Source organism: Haliaeetus albicilla, chromosome 3, assembly GCF_947461875.1.
Source record: "Haliaeetus albicilla chromosome 3, bHalAlb1.1, whole genome shotgun sequence".
NCBI lineage: Eukaryota > Metazoa > Chordata > Aves > Accipitriformes > Accipitridae > Haliaeetus > Haliaeetus albicilla.
In genome coordinates this window covers 64,837,985-64,857,896 of record NC_091485.1, presented here as the reverse complement: position 1 = coordinate 64,857,896, position 19,912 = coordinate 64,837,985, and the positions used below count along the sequence as shown (strand labels likewise).

The 19,912-nt window shown below is 40.7% G+C and overlaps 1 protein-coding gene across 1 annotated transcript in view; it reads right to left on the bottom strand.

The window, feature by feature from the left end:
- The window catches only part of FER1L6 (fer-1 like family member 6), a 91,563-nt gene that overhangs the window by 7,826 nt on the left and 63,825 nt on the right, over positions 1 to 19,912 (bottom strand). Inside the window, exons 28-40 of the mRNA XM_069778632.1 lie at positions 19,624 to 19,808; positions 17,957 to 18,079; positions 17,786 to 17,825; positions 15,886 to 16,001; positions 14,621 to 14,752; positions 13,457 to 13,582; positions 12,299 to 12,426; positions 10,291 to 10,461; positions 8,949 to 9,109; positions 5,650 to 5,792; positions 4,986 to 5,074; positions 2,868 to 2,966; positions 225 to 466 (exon numbers count right to left, since the gene is read on the bottom strand). Coding sequence (XP_069634733.1) covers positions 225 to 466; positions 2,868 to 2,966; positions 4,986 to 5,074; positions 5,650 to 5,792; positions 8,949 to 9,109; positions 10,291 to 10,461; positions 12,299 to 12,426; positions 13,457 to 13,582; positions 14,621 to 14,752; positions 15,886 to 16,001; positions 17,786 to 17,825; positions 17,957 to 18,079; positions 19,624 to 19,808 — 1,755 coding nt within the window. The remainder of the gene's footprint in view (positions 1 to 224; positions 467 to 2,867; positions 2,967 to 4,985; positions 5,075 to 5,649; positions 5,793 to 8,948; positions 9,110 to 10,290; positions 10,462 to 12,298; positions 12,427 to 13,456; positions 13,583 to 14,620; positions 14,753 to 15,885; positions 16,002 to 17,785; positions 17,826 to 17,956; positions 18,080 to 19,623; positions 19,809 to 19,912) is intronic.

The window sequence follows — 19,912 nt, the reverse complement described above, 5'->3', positions numbered from 1 at the left end:
GGTGATCTCTCTGTACTGTCATTCATTCATTTGTATTGCCCTGGCATTGTCTCATCTGAGTTCCTAATCATTCCCTCTCCAAGAAATGTGTAAGTTTGCAATGTGGTGCTTCAGAGAAAAACAAGCAAAAGTTGGGTCTCGGACACCACTTTGTACATATCTCTACAAAATACAAGTCTGGTGAGACCTCAGGTGAAGTTCAGGCAGATCCATTGCCCACTTACCCAAGAAATCATCTGAAGAGAGTCTTTCAAAGTCCCACACCTGAAGCATCAGCTCAGCAGGTATTTTGCGCTCTGTCTTTTCCAAAGAAAATATGTTTTCTCTTTTACTAACCACCATTTGTTTCTCTGCTGGGAGATAGTGGAACGGGAACACAAAGCGCCAGTTGAAGTTGCCCTCTCCTGTCAAGGAGTTGTAATGTACATCTGTCTCCTGCTTGTCCTCTTCCAGGCCCTTTATCCACCTATGGCAAGCACATAGTGGAAAACACTGCTGTCACCAGGGGAGCTTGAATTGTCGTTGCCATTTGGTTACAGGCATGATCATTTACTAATTCCTCCCTAATCAGTAAGGAGGCAACACATCGTTCAGGACTGTGACACACAGCAGTAGCCCTGGCTCGGAGGATCTTGGCCACCTCCCAGCCGTGGCACAGACTGCAACAATGGCCAGTGATGATCAAAAGCTGAGAGTGAGAACATGATTTTTATTTCAATCAGACCCCAAAATACCAGTTGGCCATTTGCTATTGGCCAAGACATCTGTCTTCTTTGGGACAGGCAAAGACAGCACCAGTCATTTATCCACTACTAAACACCCTGTATTCATGTTGTGCTACACTAATAAATTCTGTGCCAATGTCCCAAGACTGATTTCAGTGCTCAGCATTGGAGTCTAAATTGACTGCAGTTGCTGTTGAGGGGTATAAACATGGCATAAGTATGGCTGGAGAATTCTGTCTGTTTTTTCTTGTGATTTCCTCTTGGTTTCTGCTACAGTGTGCACAACATCTGATGTGCAATGCTATGGTACAAAAGGACAACACTTTCCTAAACATAATCTTCTCTTTTGAAGAGCTCCAGGTAATGATCTAGCTAGGTATGTTTTAGTTCTGAAGATGATTTATCACAGTCTGAGTAATGATCGGAATTTTTGTACTGCATCCAGAGTGGCTTTTCGCCTGCAAACCCCATTATTTCAAAAAGGAATTGAGAAAAACAGTAACAATCCCAAGCACAGCACTGCTCCCAGTGCAAATCAATGTCTGGTGACAGATTCAGTGCCACGTGCTCTGTCTGAACATAATAAGATTTGTGTCTTCATTATTAAGGCACAGAAGCAAAAAGTTATCCAGTCCTGGCTTTCCCTGTCAGAACACTGGCATTGATAGTGATGTACTCATGTTATCACACAGCTCAGCACGAAGGCTGGCTCCCTAATTATTTCCTCAATTTTGTGCTCTCAGAACTACCCTGCTACTGCTCTGAACACGTTAGTTTATTGTTAACTTGGATATATCTGTGCAAACACCAGTGATTTCAGAGTAGCTCCTCTCAGGGAACTGCAAGGGGAGGTTTGCTCAGCCAGTATGTGCAATAACTGCACTTGCAGCACACTGGGGGACATATGGTCATATTAGTGCGTGCTTCTCCTGGGCCAATATCACCTGCTCCAAAGGAGTGGTACCACTCCTGTTACCCCACACAGCTTGCTCAGAGCTAATGCAAGTTTCCCTGGTAAAATGCCTGTAGATATACCCTACACAGGAGTAAGAGCTGCTACCAGACTGTCCTGTCCTTATGCTTACATTGGGTTTCTTATTATGTTCACATGATTTTCAGAACCTGCAAAGTGGAAAACATCTTCCCTTCCCTGCTCCATCAATCCCAGTGCTCCCTCCTCCAGCTCTTTTCATTTGGTCATTAGCAATACTGTAACAGGTTTTTAGGGAAATCCATTTTTCCAGACACATAGCACTCTACAAATTCAGATTTTTCCAGGACTCCACAATGACACAATTCATATTGGCATATTAGTCTCATTCTCTAGTAGTGGAAACACAGCAAGAAATCTAAGACCAGTCTTGCACCTGAGGTTTCCAATACTTTCTACTGCCTCTTATGCCATAATTTCCCCCCACCCCTCTCCGGTACCTGCATTCAAATCCTGCTCAGAAGCAGAAAGTGCAAAGCAGTACTCCAAAACAGGCAAGTAACCTGCTACGATCTCAGGAAGGAGCTGGTTTGAGTTTCAAGCTCCCCCTTCATGCTCCCTCTTTTCATTTTATTTATGTGATATGGTTTACTGATTATCCCAGTAACATCTGTGAAGCTGTGACAGATGTTTTTTCTGCAGCAGGAATGAGATGGAGAGCAGAAAGTGCCCATGTGATCTTCTCCCCAGCATGGCCATGGTCATTCACCTACATGTGCTCCCCACATGAGATTAGAAAATATTTCCAACAGAAATAGCCTGGCAAACACCTGCTTTCTTGTTTCTAATGTGATCATAATTCCCTTTTCTCTGATTATGTCAAACCTCTCCACATCTGTGTAAGCTCTTACAGTTCAAGTTCTGTAAGTGTTTGATCTCTGTTTGTCAAACTGTGGGCTTCGTTCTCTTCTTGTGCCATCTCTGCCTGAGCAGGAAGTAACGACTAGTGTCATTTTACAGTCACTTGATTTTAAGAGGGGGAAAAAAAAAAAAGCAGTATCCAATATAGATGAGCAATTTGGGCAGGCATTTAGAGCAAAGTGCAAGGTCACAAAAATAGCTTATTGGATATTCTCACAACATAATTTTTTCATCTGATTTTTGAATGAAATATTGCAAGTTCTTTTGAAGACAAGTCCTGAAGAACTTACCCTTTTACATAGATATCACTTGATTTTTGCCCTGTAAAGATATTTTCATCTTCTAGAATTACATCTTCTGTATTCCAGATTATTACCCTCAGTTCATAGCTGAAAAAGAGAAGAAAGTAGGCTTGAGTATACTCAAGCTCTGGTCAGACACTAGTGTAAACCTCTATCAAATCATGCCTTTATAAAGTGATAAATGTTGTATTTGTGCAAAACTCTTAAAATAGTATCAGCCTCAGGCCTCTTTTCTTTACAAAAGTCTAGTAATAGAGTGGGGATGGTGGGTCCTCTCAGCTCTTGGAGTATGTCGGACGACGGTGGGGTCACTGCCAGTTTTGAGGGATGGAAAATTCCTTGCTTTTTATGTGCCTGTTCCTTTTCAATTCTTTTCACAAAAATGCTGCAGTGAAACAACGCAAAGTTGAGCTGAACAACATCATGAGAGCAGCCTCCAAAACAGTGAGCAGCTTGCTAATAAAAACCAGAGCTCCCTGGGAGGTGCTTTTCAGAAGAAAGGCCTTGAAACATTGTATGTGGTGCGATCCAGTGCATTAAAAGGGAAGAGAAGCACTGTTTAGAGGTATTTTCATTTAAGCAAGTGTAATCATCTTTAGAAGCAACAGTAAAAGGAATTAAAGTTTTCCCATCCTTTCCACTTCCAATACACAGACATTTATGGTGGCCATCCAAAGCTCTAGAAGCTTGAACTGAAATAGATATATTGCAGGTGACAAAAAATTTATACTCAAAAATTTAGGTATGCCTCCAGTCATTGTATGAAATGCAGAATAAAATTAAAACAACCTATGTTTGAGAACACCACCATATGATTTTTTTGATATGATGTGTTGTCTTGGAAATAGCCTCAATCTCAGGTGTGAAACAGTTTGCCCCAGAAATTACCAGATACCCTAGGTGATGCAGCTCTTCAGAAGATGTTGGCCATGAAAACCAAGCCTCTGCACTAGCCAAAGAAACTTTCATTTGCAATGCTCCGTCAGAGCCTTGTTCAGTCAAAGATTGTCAACAAGAAATGTTTACGCAAAGTGTTATGAAGTCTTATGGAGCCTGGAGCCTGCTCTGCTGCAGCAAATATGCATTTCTCAGCAAAATGTTTAACTTGTGTCTGCATATTTACTTTCTTTCTCATAATTAATGGTTTGACAATATTTTTCCCTGCTTTTTTAGACTACAAAAATTGCAGCGACAATTTGATTTTGTCAGTATAATTAGTTTTAAATCTTTTTGGATTGGAAAATGCTTGTTGTTAAGGAGCTTTATAGAAAGTTCTGGTTTGAAGAAAGTTAATTGTTACATAGACTCTTATTTTTGTCAAATCTTGGGTTTTGTAAATAGAAAGTAAAAGAAACAAGTTTTTATTACATTGTGTCTTGTTCAAACATAAATAATACAGGAACAGTACCTGATGCTGCTTCAGACATAAAATTCTCAGGAAAGGCCTTGCTAAAGTTTTGGAATAAAGTTGCTACAGGATGGGCTGAGAACTCTGTTGCTCACTGTTGTATTTCATTTACAAACATTCAATTAGCTTGAAGAACTATGTGTAGTGTTACGTATAAAGCAGTGTAAGTATCTGTGTGAAAGTTGAGAGAAGGTTATTCTAAACATATCTCTGCTATCTTTTGCTGCTTTATGTGTTTCTTGATCTTAACTTTGAACAAAGTGCTGGAAATCCAATAGGTGTCATACTATTGCATCAAGGATCTCAACGAGGGTCAAGTAAATTATCTATCTGAAAGAGCTAGTGAAACCAGAATTACTTCTTTCAGATCAACAAGTGGATGATAACATCAGAATTATTAAGGGACTCTTGCCTCTAGCCACCTGGAATCTCTATATGACAAAGGGATATCTTTCTAAAAGAGGCATGTGATAGCCCTTGATGAAAATATCACCAACAGTTCTTTGAGTTGTTTAATGGAGGAGACCAAACTAGATGCTCTCGTTTGACTGGAAGTCATGTGAACCTAAGAAAACTTTTCTTAGGATCACAGAAGTTTGTTGTGATAGTTCTTTTTATAGTTCTTTCCAGACACTTAAGAAAGACTCAGTCTTTGAGGACTTAGGCCACTGTGCTGGGGGGCAAGCATAGAGTATTACCCTTTGGGTTTTCTTGGTGAAATGTCCACTGGGGGTCCTGGCAGAGGCATATCTTTAGGAAACATGTCGACCCACATCTGTACACGACCCTTGAAAACAAAGAGATAAACATCTCCATAACTCTATTTTAGAGAGACTTAAAAGGTTTTAAATGTAGTTCTGACGTCCAAAACCACTGCTTCCTCTATAAGCACTAACCAGCTCACTATCCTGTAACTATGATTTTATCTGTAAACTTACTATACAATATATTTTTTTAATATTCTATCAGTCTCTTAGGAATTTGGTGAAGTTAGAATTGAGCTCAAACATTGGCAACCTCAAGGTGAAATCCATACTGAAAAAAAAAATAGTACTTGATGAATGGAAAAAAAGAACCGATGTCTAAGTACAGTCAGAGTTTGTGTTAACTTAATAAACTAATGCATTTAAAAGAATGGAAATATGCAGTTACACCTCGTGTGATTACTGTGTCTTTAGATAACTGGCTGTATACACACACGTGTGACAATTTCCAGGTTGATACCATACAAAGTCTCATGTATGGTACAACACTTGGATGCTGTCTCTATAAGTTTGCAGATACAAATAGAAACCACAATAACCTCAGGAAAGGAAAACTGATCCTGGGTCTACCATCACCACCACCTCTGAGCTGCTCTACCTGTTCCATGCCTGGCTTATCCTTATGGTAGAGAGGTCGAGTCTCAATGTGCTCTGGGACCAGTTTGTATCCAGCTCCAGGGATTTCTTCCCAAGCACGTAAAACCTTTAAGGAGAGATGTTCATATGATTCAACTGGCTCCTCTATAGAAAAGAGTAAAACAAAAAGAACAAAGAGAGTTGAACTATAATGTTGAATCCCTGGGTAATATGTTCCATTTATTATTAAAGATGGTCATTAAAAATTTGCTTGAGTTAAAAGGAAGGTTTTATGTATCCCAGATAAGTAAAGAAGGGTCTTGAAATTAATTTAATTCATGTAAATAAGGGTACCCACCAGGGTAGCTAGAAGATTAGCACTTAGGCAGCAGTTTATCTGTAAAACACAGCAAATCATTTCACTATTGTAGCAGCAGTTTCTAACAGGAAGATGGAAGAAACCTGTGAACTACTCTTTTTACAGAGAATTGCAGATGTGAGGCTTTTTTACAACTCACGAAAGGCAAGGAGGCTTCTATTTTTACAGAGCTGACAGTAAATAAGCACTAGTAGTTATATCTACACCTCATTTTGCTTTGTGATGGCAACAGCAAAGACCCTCCCAGAGAACCGAATCACACCTCAAGGGAAGAGGGCTGAAGTCCATGGGCAAGAACATGTCACCTCCTGACCAGCTCAGCTTGGCCACTGGAGGAAGGGAGACCCCAGAGAATGGTACCTCCAGGAAGGACCAGTGCTAATATTGAAAGTAGGGTGCATATTGGAAAGCACAGAAAGCCTTTTGAGCTCTTGAGCTTCTTTTTCCTCCCTTTTTGTGTGGGGTCCACACAAAAGGACCCCAGACTTTTGAAGAGGGATATCTCCTAGATTAGGAGAGAAGTACTCAAGTGAGAAGAAAGTTAAGACTTCTTTGTGTCAGTAAACTGTTATTACTTTTCCTACCAGCTATCTCTGAGTTGCTGGTAGGTGACAGAAGGCTTGTTTGCGATTTAAACAGTAGGTATTAAACCCTTCCTAATGACTCAGAGAGTGATGAAGGATGGTCCTGTGGTTATGAGCGCTGGTTCTCTCTTGTGTACCAACATGTGTTTGAGATGTGATATCTTTCATCTAATTTTAGCCGGCTAAAAGCAAGGTCTTTAAGCCTGACCTACTCAGTCAGGCAGCCTCAATAGCAAGGACATAGATTGTCCCATGATAACCCATATTCTTTCTAAGACATCTTTCTAAAGATTGTTTTCACCCTCTGAAGATGCCTATTTTTCCCATTGGCTACAGGTAGTCCTAGACTACCTCAGAGTAGTGGTCAGGCAGTTGGACTAGATAATTGTTGTAGGTCCCTTCCAACTGAACTATTCTATTCTATTCTATTCTATTCAACTTCTATGCTCCTAGAGCAAAGTTAAATTATTCTTCCCCTTGCAATTTAAAGCTGGATATAAGGCCCATAGGTATTATTTTCTCCACCTGTAAATTGGAAATGGTATTGCTTCCTCTTTTCAGTACTCCCCTAGAGATCAGATCTGTGGTCTTTGTTAGTTTTACAGATCCAAGTGATGACCAGCACAGAAACCCAGCAGGAAATAAGGACCCAGAAGTACTTGTCAGAACAGCAATATGGATAAGAATTATGCAGAAGACTGTATACTGTAAACTATTTATTTATAACATGTTGAAAAACTTGTGTACATAAGTACTTTGGACTTTGCCATCTGGTTCAGTATTTCCTTGCTTCTGGTTTCCATCACCTTGTCTGATGTTGGTTTGTCTGAAGCTCATTTTAGTGAACCAGAATTTTGATCAAGAGATCGTGTTGCTGGTAGTCACATTCAGTCATCTGCTAGTGAGGAAAATAAACAACAATACTGGAGCCATAAATCTCTCTCAGGCCAAGAAACCAAAAATGGATCAACTCTTCTCCCTTCAACAGTGCTACCTTAGCAGCCTTTCATTTGAGGCGTGACCTATATTTTGTAGCTGCCAGGGGGAATTTGCTCCAAGACAAATAAACACAGGTAAGGGAGTAGAGGTTTCCCTACACTGCCACAGTGTCCACTACTGTCTCCAAGTCAAACTCCTTTTGTTCCCCTGTGAAAGTCTTCATCCTCACACCCCTTTTCCTTACCCTAAGTATAAAACTGAATCATAGAATGGTTTGCATTGGAAGGGACCTTCAAAGATCATCTCGTCTAACTATACTGCTATGGGCAGGGACATAGATTTAGATTAGATATAAGGAAGAAATTCTTCACGGTGAGGGTGGTGAGGCACTGGAACAGGTTGCCCAGGGAGGCTGAGGATGCCCCATCCCTGGAGGTGTTCAAGACCAGCTTGGACGGGGCTTCGAGCAACCTGGTCTAGTGGAAGGTGTCCCTGCCCATGGCGGGGAGGGGGGACACACAACTAGATGATCTTTAAGGTCCCTTCCAACCCAAACCGTTCTATGATTCTACGATTCTATGATCTTTCACTTATAGCTCTGTCCCACTCCACCCCTATGTGATATGGACACTCAACTCCCTCATAGCTTTGACCTCTTTTTAATCTGGGAGCTCTGAAAGCAAGTTCTGTCCTGTCCTCTGGATTCATGGACCCCACAGATACCTAGATTTACACAGCACTCTGTTAATGCTTCAGAAGAGCAGTCAGAGTGGTAATAATCAAGTGGAGGAAAAAAACAACAGAGAGGAAAGCCACGTAGGCAAGGTAGGACTGGCAGGTAAGTGGCCTGGAACCTAAATGTGGTCCAACAGAGACTTGTCTCACCTTGAGTAACTCACTTCACATCTGTATTTCCTTTCCCCCTTCTTCTCACTTCTTGGGTCTGTCTATACTAGTGTTTTAGTTTAGACAGGGAATGCATTTTTGAAAAGACTCTCCCTGACTTCCCATGCTTTGATTTGCTGTGTGGAGGGATCTGAGAGCATGCAGGCTGCACTCCTTTCAGATGAAACTAAGCCAGAAGACATGTTCCAAGAGGGTCCCCTGCACTCCAACCAATCCTGGGCATCCCATCCTTGGGATCAGGCAGGAGCTAGTCCAAAGTATCCGCCAACACCTACCATGGGGATGTCAGGTCATTAGCAATAACTGTCTCACCTGAGAGATTCTCTGCAATTAAGCTACAGCAATAGCTAATATAGACACAGACTTCATCACCACAGTTATATGAGTATTTCAGAGCAGAGACAGCTTCCAGTAATCTGACTTTAGAGTGCATAGCAGCTTGGTCCCCAGATACAGCTTGGGCAGGCTCTTGATACTGCTACAATGCAGTTGAAGAATGACAAACTTCATTACCGTTCTCATCTTCTCTGAAGACTGTCTGTCCCTTAAAGACTTTTGCTCCTACTTGTATCTCCCCTGGCCGCATGAAGGGTCCACTTATTCTGTAGTCCTTACACAGCTTAGTGAGGATCTCGCTTGGTTTGGTTGCATCTCGCCACGCATTGTACCCTTCTCTGCAAGGAGGGAACAGAGAGTGAAGAGAAATGGGTGAGGTTTCCCTTCAGCAAAGTGCACAGGCAAATCAGGACTTCCCAAGCAGAGATTTGCTTCGTGGTCAGTGGCCCTGACATCTGCTCAGCCAAACTTTTCCTTTGAATTGTCCAGCACTACTTCTTACTTGAGACACCCCCTCTGTCTGCTCAGGTCCTGGGGCCAACCACTCTTTTCTCATAAAACACAGGAGAAGCTGAGGCAGCCTTACTCACAGCTTGGATAAAGCAGCCCAGGCATTGGCATGCTCCCCAAGAGGAAAAGGACCAGAGCCCATCCCCTGTTCTATCTAAAGGATTCAAGTCTACGTGTTCTACCTCCGTTTAAGGAAAAGTGTTCTGCAGCTCCCACACGCAGAGAAGAACCGAGATGATCTGAAACCTGGAACAAGTACATAAAGAAATACCTCACACTGGAGACTAAGCTGGCAAGGAAAGTCTGGGGGTTTGGTCTGTGCTCCTGCATTGCTTTTCTACATTGTTCACCCTTTGTTTGTAGATAAAATAGAGAAACAATCATAGGAGAAGAACCCCAAACCCACATCTTCCAGGTTAGTGTCCCACCCCTGGGCGATGGAGTTATTTTAGTTTGACTTTCTCTGCATTAATTGATCTTTGTGCACAATGTCCTTGAGAGTGCAGCCGTATGACAGGGAGCAGGAGTTCAGCAGCACTGCCCTGTGACTCACCTCTGTTACAGACGCCATGCCAGCAGCCCCGCTCTGCTCCCGCTCCCCCCAGTGCCATGCCAGTCCCACTGGCCTGGCTGCAATCACTCCAGTTGCAGCTGAATAATGGAGAGCAGAGTAGAGCCCTGTCATAACTTCTCTGACGTTTTTTTTTTTTTCCAGTTGCCCTTTACGCCTCTCCAAAGGCAGTTTATCGAGCAGGTACGTTATACATAGGCTGTTTACTATTTAAAATACTTGGTGAACAAACAGTGTTGTTAATTTTTAAATATCCACTTCTGACTGAGGCTGACAGCTACCCAAAGTCACTGTTAAGCTCTTCGGTGAATTTTAATTAAAATACCTCCTGTGACGCTTTTGTGCTGGAGAAAGCAAAATGTTCAGCCACATCTGGAATTTCTCCTGCAAGTCAAGTCGTTCACTGTGTTCTGTGTTGCTGTCTGAAGAGGTACTTACATTTCATATTGACTTTGTAACCCACAGGTAGCTCGATGCCTGCTGTAGAAACGATTTTCCAAATCAATTTTAGTCTCTCCAATGAGATCATCTGTTCCCACAAAGTCATGGTCGTAGATCAGGACTGTCAGCAAGGAATCCTTGGGAAATGTAGCTTGGATTTCAAATGATCTACAGCAAAAATTGAGACCTACATGTAGTCAAATCAGTTTTGAAGACTAAGTTAATGAATACTGTGCAAACAATGTGTGGACAGTGTCTCTTCTAACAAGCAGTGGGGGTTGTTTGGTAGTGTTTTTTTGTTTCAATGAAATATCTGACCGTACTGGAAACACACAGTGCAAAAGTATTTTCTTTCTCCTGCTTCCCTACCATCCCCTGTACAGTTCTAAGATTGTTCCTACCTACAGTAAACAGAGCAATGGGATGGAGCTGATCAGCTGCAATGATTTATCCTGAATCCAATAGAGGTGGAAGTATGGAAATTACAAGTCTAATGAAGCTGTATGTAAGAGTTATCACATGCTTTTCAGAACCCCCAAAAGGGACATCCGAGTCTTTTCTGTTTTCTTCCAAAAGCTCCAAGTTAAATATTGAATATAGGAATCTGGGGGCACCGAACAAAACGGTGAGGCAAAAGCTTTAAACAAGTCTCAAAAAAGCAAAGATCAGAACTCCCTTTTTACTCAGTGCATGTTTCAGTGATAGAAATTGTTGTCATTGAGATATTTAGGGAAGCTGAGAATATAAAAGTGATTTTTAAAGGGATTTGACAAATTAGTGGAAGACAGGACATCCTCATCAGCACAACACTGGCTCCAGATTTCTCCAAAGCACAGGCAAAACTGAGCTTTGTCTCCTGAAGGATGTGTTTTGTCCTTTTTCTCGAAGTGGCCAGAGTCAATTCTGTAGCAACAGCAGAGCAGTTTTTGGAGGAGAGAGGTTTGGGAATGGTCTGGGATTGCTAGAGGTTGGTGGTGCCATGCTGATCAGGGCTTCTATGATGGTGAGAGGTGGTTACTATGGCTGATGCTACTGCTGCGAGGAGCTGCTGGTCCAGTCACCCCAGTGTTGCCACTGGCATCAGCAGCAAGGACTATCCAAATGAACAGCTCATTCCTAACCTTGTCTAAACCAAATACAGTGGTGATTTCCCATTCCATTTATATGCATCTATAATGGCTGTGTTTTACTGTTTATCATAATGATGGTTCAGTTGCAACCTCTACTAAGGAAGAGCTTAAATCACAGAAACGGAGATGGCATGCTATAGAGGGACCACTCTGTTCTTGTCTTTTCTCCTTACACTTTTTTCTTTAAGTCTCTGCTTTTGCAGACAGGACCCTGGCTTAGGGGGCTTTCAGTCCAACATAGTGCAGTTTCTCTGTCTTAATATTTTACAGAATAATTCCACTCAGTTAAAAACATTTTCAACCTTCTTAAAAATAGGGAAACTTATTGGCAAAAATCACAGCTATTAGCATTAAAAATATAAATAAGTATAAAGCATTGGTAATACAAAGTTGATGTTTATTGACAGCTTGCCCCTGGCTCCCCCATTCAGAAGTCTGTGTGGGTTCAAAAAACTACGTTTTTTTGTCCTAGTCCTAAAATGATGAGATTTATTTGGCACCCTATTCAACCTGAAATAGTAACAAAGATTGTGAAATCACACTTTACTGTGCTGATATTTATTTCACTTTAAACTTAACAATTGCATTAATTTGCACAGACAAGATCATTTGTTGCCTCTTTTCCTCTTATGCATCATTTTGCAAAACCTCTCACAGATTGCATTCCATGATGTGTTTTGACTGGTATGAAAATGAAATAATTTGTAATCATACAGGGTGACACCAATTCTCAACATTTTAACCAGTAGAGTTACAGAACATCCAAACAGGCAGAAATCAGCATATAACAAACACTTTGTAATAGTAACAGCAGTAGTGGTGGCAAGTGATAAAGGAGAAATCACCCATGAACAAGGAAATAAGCCATCACTGACCTTCCAAATACTGGGTTTAGCTGCTTGGGGATGTAGTTCTCCCTGTCTTTAATTTCTGTGTTGCCAAGTCTCAGCACAATGTAGGGATCTGACTTGCCATCTGGATCAGCTGGGCTGAGGTTAAACGCCTGTTAGGAAGAAAGACTGTGTCCTCAAGAAGCTTGCTTAAATGCAGCATGGTCACAATACAGGACTGTGGGTTTCCTGCCCAGTCCTGGGTGTTCTGGAAGTGCAGGGGTTTTGCTTGCCTCATGTAATATAAAATTTGGCATTCAGCTTTGCAGGCTACTGGGAAAAGATGATCTGGAGGAGAAAAGTTTGCAAAGGTGGAGCAGATATAAGTTCTGTCCCACCACTAAGATGGACAAAGAGATGAGCAGGAGAGGCAACGCTGAGGAAGAAGCTGGCTGCACAAGTGCATGTAGGATTCAGGAAAGATTTCCCAAAGATATTGGTCCAGATCCTTGAACAGTGCAAAACTACTCTTCAGACTGTATTTACAAGATGGCTTGGAAGTCTTTATATTCAGGAAATAAAGCAATCTCTTCCTATTCTTCTCTTCTGTTTTGTTTGCCATTGTCTCTTTGCATGCCATTCTTCCCCTCTTAGATCACCTGCAGCTTTCATTTCTCTGAAATACCATCTCCTTCTACCCCTTTTACTTCTCACATCATGCTCTCTCATCATCTTGTCTTCTATATTTCTATGTCTTTCTACACCCCATAACTTATTCACAATATCTACCACTTTGATTACATGCAATACACAGCCCTCAAAAATATGCTCCCATTTCCCCCTTACTGAGTTTTGTTTAAATGTGTGTCTTTTTGAAACAACTCTGCTAATTAAAACTGGCTGCATTTGCATAATGTAGCTGGAACAGGTTGTCTATACTATGTTAGTTATGTCTCTAGCCCTTTCAGTTTGAAGAAGTAAAGTGATTCTTCAGTCTTGTGATTCATCATGAGGAATATGTAACATTTTCTACTCTGAACACCCATTTCTACAACATGAAACATTGTCTGAAATATGTCCAGAAAAAATTCTGCCACATGGATGAGGATTTTCAGAAGCTCACTGCAAAGACAATGGAGGTAAACTGAGTTGAAAAGAAATGTCCAAGTTATTTCAAGATTAAAGGAACATCTGTCTACTTACTGCCACAATATAAACCCTGATGAGGACTTTGACAGAGTGGTTTGGTGGTATCCCTTGCAGGATGCGGGGCTGCCCTCCGTCCAGCAAACTGCCATCCTCAGGACATGGGTATATGCAGAAGGAGCCCTGGTAATACACTGTCTTTTATCTCCCTCGAAAACAGATCAAGTCTAATACAAAAACAATTCTTTGAATGCAAAACAAACATCATTCATGCAGCCTGCGCTGCAGCACATACCACCAGAGTGGTTTTGTGGTACCACTCAAAGGGAACACAGGCTTCAGTGCACTAAACATCATCTTTTAAAATGTCTTTGCTCTATAAAATGGTACTATCATCACATCTAGATGAATGCAAGAAGTACTTACATGCTCTTAGCTCTCTATTTTATTATTTAAAGGACTGACACCTGCAGGTGTTCTAAATCTAGTTTTCTTAGTATTACTATTCTAAAAATAATATTTTGTCCTTAACTGTATATCTGCAAATTGATAATTCCACTGGGTTAGTTTCACAACAGTGTGACTGGAATCCAACTTATTTTTGCAGCCACCATACAACTCAAATAAATCAATATTGACTCATGGTGCTGAGTAGCTCATACTGCCTGAAAGCTACTAGCAAGTGATTTAAACGGAAATTTGCGCTGCAAACTAATTGAGGTATCAATGAGTTTAATCAGTTCCTCTAAACTACAAAGTGCTTGAAATCCTATTAATGTTTTTCATGCTTTGAACTACGTTTTCAGATTGCCTAATGGTGCCCTGGATCAGACTGTGCAATTGTTTCCAACTGGAGTAGCTATAGGTGCCTCCATTTAAATTACTGAAAATTACATATAAGGTGCTGTAACTGATAGTGCAGTAATAAAGTTGCATTAGAAGATTCTGGACTACATAATATATCTATTCTTCCCCTTCTGTGATTTAAAACTTTTTTGTAATTCCTTGTTTCAAAACAACAGCGAACGTCTGGTGCTAGATGCTGCTTTCATCTATCAGAAAATGGGAAAGGAAAAATATGACTCTAGATCCAATAAAAGACATAATTCTATTTGCAACAGACTGTCAATGTCTTTTTCTTTCATCTGTGGTATACTTGAAATATGCATGAAAACATAAAGTCTCTAAATTATTACCCATTTAATCAGCTTTAAAGCTCACCTTAAATTTTCCTATTATTCTGTCTTCAGAGTCAGCATGAACTTCGTCATTAGATTTTCCTCTTAAAAGCTGAAAAGTTTTCACCCAGTCCTCAAAGTTGTTAAATTCACTCTCCAAGTCTCCTTCATAAATCTTTGAAAATAGGAGAATGCTTATTTTTTGTGCTGCAGTTGATATATTTATAGCAACTTTTTTTATTAGAGGATGACTAGAAATCCATTTTTACTCAAAATGCAGATTTTAATAAAACCAAGGTTTTGCAAAAGTCCTTGAGGCAAAAAAAATTAATTCCCCACTTAAAACAGGAGCGGTTTTGTCCTTCACCAAAGTCCTTCCCAACTACTGGAATAGCACATTAATGCAGCAGGTAGAAGTGGCTCTAGAAGGGCCAGAATGAACGTTTGTAAGCACTGGTGTGGGTGAAAAACAGTGTGGATGTGCTGCTCTTTGCTTCTGTTTCCTCTCTGCAATGTGCCTCTGATGTACTGACCCATTTTGTTATGTTAATGTGCCAGAACATGTGAGCAAAGCAGACAATAATAAAGTGCTGTGGGGACAGAGCTTTAGGATAGGTAAAAAGACCAGATCATTTTTAAAAGGACGGGCTTTTTTTCAACACTCTCCCCCTGTAATTTATGAAGCGTTATTCAGTGTGAAATAGAAGGCCTAGACTAGTGCCATCTCTAAAAAAATGGAAACAGCAGTTTCAAATTCCCCTTTATTCAGCTACAGTCTAATCCAAGCAGTCCTAATCTTTTCAAACCTCTTCATCTCTCCAGTCATTTTGCATGACCCATATAGTTTTCTTTGAATTCCTCCTATCGTTACGCAACCAAATCTAATGCGAGCTGAATATTACCTCGCCGTCAGGGAGGATGCACTAGCAATTGCAGCAATGCTTTCCGTACTCTTTTTTAAGTCATTCTTAACAGGCTGTAATATTTCCAACATGAAATTTGGAATTTCCAAACTCAGTGTTTTACAGGTGAACAACAAACCTGAATTTTCACCTAAGTCTTTCTGGGTGAGTCTCTACTGGTAAAGTGAAGGTCTGAGGCCAAGCAGGCCACGTCCACCCTGTAAGACCATGGCTTCCTCTGGGCCCCATGTGCTGATGTGCATCATCACTATCATTTAGCGTGTTTTATTCATTTTAAAGTGTCTGAAATAAATGTAAGGAGGGTTTGCTGAACTCAGCTGCTGAGGTCAAGCTTTGGGGACACAGCGAGTAACAGCCTTACCTCTCAGCCTTACTTCTCTCTTACCTGCAGTGTTGCTAGGTTTGGAGTGTCTTTCTGCTTTCTTTTCAATGTCTTATCCTTCTTCTTTTTGTCTGGCTCCTCTTCTATGATCAATGCAATGTCGTCAGAATTCTGCTTATCTGCAGAGATTTCATGACATCATGTAGGTTTTAGTGAGCAAAGCACATCCAGTGCTTCAGATAAGGATGCAAAATACATTTTAAAGAGACCCCCCCCCCCCCCCGCCTTGCTCCTCCTCCATTCATTCTTCTACTGCCAAGCACAGGGTCCTCTCTTTTCCCACCACTCCTCCCAGGCAGAGAGGTGGCGTTTTACCCTCTCCGTGGCTAACAGTCTTCATCATGAGCTTGGTGGACCAAGTGTGATGGTGTTCTGTACCACTCCTTCCCTGCTGGCCATCTCCCAGAACACTCTTTTCTTTCCTCTCTGACTCCTCCCAGATGCAAACTAACAGATCTTAACAGCTTTCATGTAGATTGTACGGCTTATTTAAAACTGGAAGCTGCTGTTTAGGCTGACTGGTACTTCAGATAGCAGGCGATCCAAGCCCTTCTCTGCTCAAAGGTATCATAAAATAGAGCGTATCTCACCTTGAGAAAGCCTAGAAGTATGAGAAATGGGAGGAGGTATCTGGCCAGCCTCCAGCCAGACTCCAAACACTGAGAGGGGACTTCCCGACAAAAAGAGGGTGAGCCCGCAAAAATGGCACTGAGATGGTTCAGTTCTTTGCCTGAAATCTGGATTCTGCTTTCACTTTACTTTCATTTTTTGAGTTGTTCATGTGTGTTTGATATCACTAAGTATTTAGAAATATATATTATATCAGTGCAGTCCTGTATGTGTAATGTTTATCATCATAGGTGAAAATATGTAACAAAAGCTATCAGAAGGGAATTTACAAGATCTGAAGTCATCAATCAAAAACAATATGCCACAACTACCTGAATAGCATGTGGGTGGATGTCACAACGTCAAGTAAATTTCTAATTGTAAGTTAACATCACACCATTGTAGAAAATTTTCTATCTAAATATTTCCTCCATGTGGACAAGTAAGTTTCACTCAGAAACTGATCTCTGCCTCCTCTCTCAGCAGCCCTGATGATCACTGAAACACCATCAGCTGCTATTTCCAGGATGATACCATCCGACATTAAGGTCGTGTCTTCCATCCAGAGCAATCACAACACCTGCTTTAAAATAGAAATCACCTCAATCACTGGTGAAGTGCAGTCAGCTCTGGCATGGGAAGATGCTATAGTTTAATTCCAAATAGCAGCTCTGTGTAAACCGTAAACATTTATTTTCTTTCCCAGTCTGCTCAAGCAGCTACATTTGTCCTAAAAAATATTTTTTTCTAGAGCTCTGATTGTGGGAGGACCTGTTAAGCCATGGAGTATACATGTATGGAGACATATATACATACATACACACAAAGCCTATTTCTGGGTAATTCTTTTAGGTTCTTGTGCAAAAAATTTTCCACTGGAACCTGAGCTAGACACAAAGGTTTTCAGCTATGGAAGTAACACACATGACTACAGAGTCTCCTAGCAGAAGCTGTTCCTACATCATTGATTATGAATTGGTTTCAAAATTGGGAGAAGCTTCTTTTTCTGAACCTGTTACAAATGCAACCTAAGATTAGGATAATCTCCACCTTCTATCATTTAGGACTTTGACTTTGCAAATCTTCGTGCATGAGATTTGAATGACAGGAAACTCATGTTTACCCAACACTGCCTATGAAGTTTTAACCTACCCACCATCTGATCAGCTGTAGAGGAAAGCACAAAGTATACCGGCAGTGCTCTGTTATCAGACATTAATTGCTGATGGTAAAATAGTAGAGAAGCAAAGTATTAGTTGTACAAAGTAATAGAAAATGCAAATAATTTACTTACTGTCTTCAGGTTTTCCCTCACTGGAAAAAATTCCTTTTGCCTTTCAAAAGAAAAAGATGATGGATAAACTCCTCATTATGAATGTAATACCAAAAAGGAATCACTCAACTGTAAATCTACTTTTACAACATTGCTCATCCATGAGAGCTTTGGGCAAGCTGGGTGACTTACCTTTTGCATTTTGAGCACAGAAGCGTAGTATTTGGACCACCAGTCAATAACATTTTCAGCTGATTCATCTGCAATTGTTCTTTTTCTCTTCTTTGTTGACTGCCGGATGGATTTTTTCGTATCCTACCAAAGCATGGGGAGAACACTGTGGAACTCTAGAACTGATTAAAACTAATCACCTGACTCATGACATCAAGCATGAACAGATGTATATGAAGAAAATTTCAACCTCCAAGAGCTAAATAAAATGCAATAGGAATTAGTGTCTCTGTCTTTTATTCCAAGACACTTCATCATGATCATCATATTATTAAAGCTATCTCTATATTACCTACAGATGATGCCAAAACTTTGAACATTTGAGACATTGCCACAGGAGCAACCCATACAACAGGCAAATCTACACAGAGAAATAGGTAATGATGATTTAAGGCACGTGAACATTCAGATATAAATTGGTTTCTCCCACTTAAGTCTGCAAGTATTTTAAGAACTCCTGTTATTACTTTATTGCCTTTTGAAAGAAGAGTCCCAACAGTTGCTGCAGTTCAGCTGTTCTCTTCTTACAATAAGCTAAAATCTGATCCTGAAGATCACCTGCTCATGTGGCAAATCTTACTAACTTCATTCTTGCATAAGGATTGGCTCTTGTTAGAGTGTTTCATCCAACACCCTTACAGAGAGTTGTCAGCTTGGCTGGGGAAGCTGAAGCAAAGATAAATAATTAGGAATGATAGATAGGTACATGGAAATTATTATTAATATAACACAGATGGTTAAATTACAGGGTTCCCTTCAGGACTCTTTTCTTACTATACTTTGCTGTCATACATTAAAATTGTTCTGTACCAGATGAAAGATCTAAACTGTTGTGTACATCTAGGGAACAAGACATCCCTGCAGTTTCTTTGACCTCCTAATTATGAAGGATGCTGGAAACATCTGACCACTGAAACATCAAAGGTTAAAGAAGCATGCTTTATGTAGCTGCAGAAACAGCTTCTGAAATGAAACTTAGTCTTGCATCCTCTGCTTTTACTGTTGTTAATAAAAGAGTGATTGTGATGGGAGAAACTACACAGAAAGGAGGAGCACGTGCATCTGAACAAAAAATAATCTGTACAGTCTAGAGCGTATACTGTACTGTAAACGCCATGCTGAGCAGAATTGCCTTGCATTCCTGTACTTTCCTATCTTCTTCTATCCACAGACTAACACCAGTTTTATACTTTGACTGTAAGATCTTTTGGAAACAGACTTTCTGCTCCATGTTTGTACAGCATCTAACACAAAGGGGCTTTCATCCCTGCCTAAATACCACAGACACAGAAACAGCCATTCACAGTGAGAGTTTTGCGATTAAGTAGATCATTCAAGGTCAGGAAAAGCAAAAATCCTACTACTCCAGTAGTACTTGCCCGTGTTATGACCATCTAGCACAAAAGGAAAGAAAGGAAGTATCTATTAATGCAAGTGAAGAAATTATGTGGGGTCAAAGCTGCATGGCTAACTAGTTCTCTCAAGGGCCAGCAAGATAGCGTGAATGTTAACATCAGTACCCAGAATCTCTAATCCTGAGACAAGGAAGAGATTACCATTTTATAAGGAAAGGTTAAAGTCTGCAAGACTGCAACAGAAAGTTAGCTGGCAGCTTCAGCTATACCCACCTTCTGTTTTCTCTCTTTCCCTGGTTCAGAGGCAGAGTGCTCTGGTTCAGCGGCAGGAAGTGTTGCAAGATGTGGGTCTGGCTCTAACACTGTACATATACCCTGCTCCATCTCGGCATAGATGTGATCAGCTAAAAATGGTTCTTCTCTGGATAACTCAGCAGGCTGGGATGGCTCAGGTGAAGCTGAAATTGAACCTTTGCAAGTTAGGTAAGATTTTGCCAGAAATGGTATCATCACATTTGGTGACCATCAAATGATCATATCTTTAAGGGTTTGACCTTACACT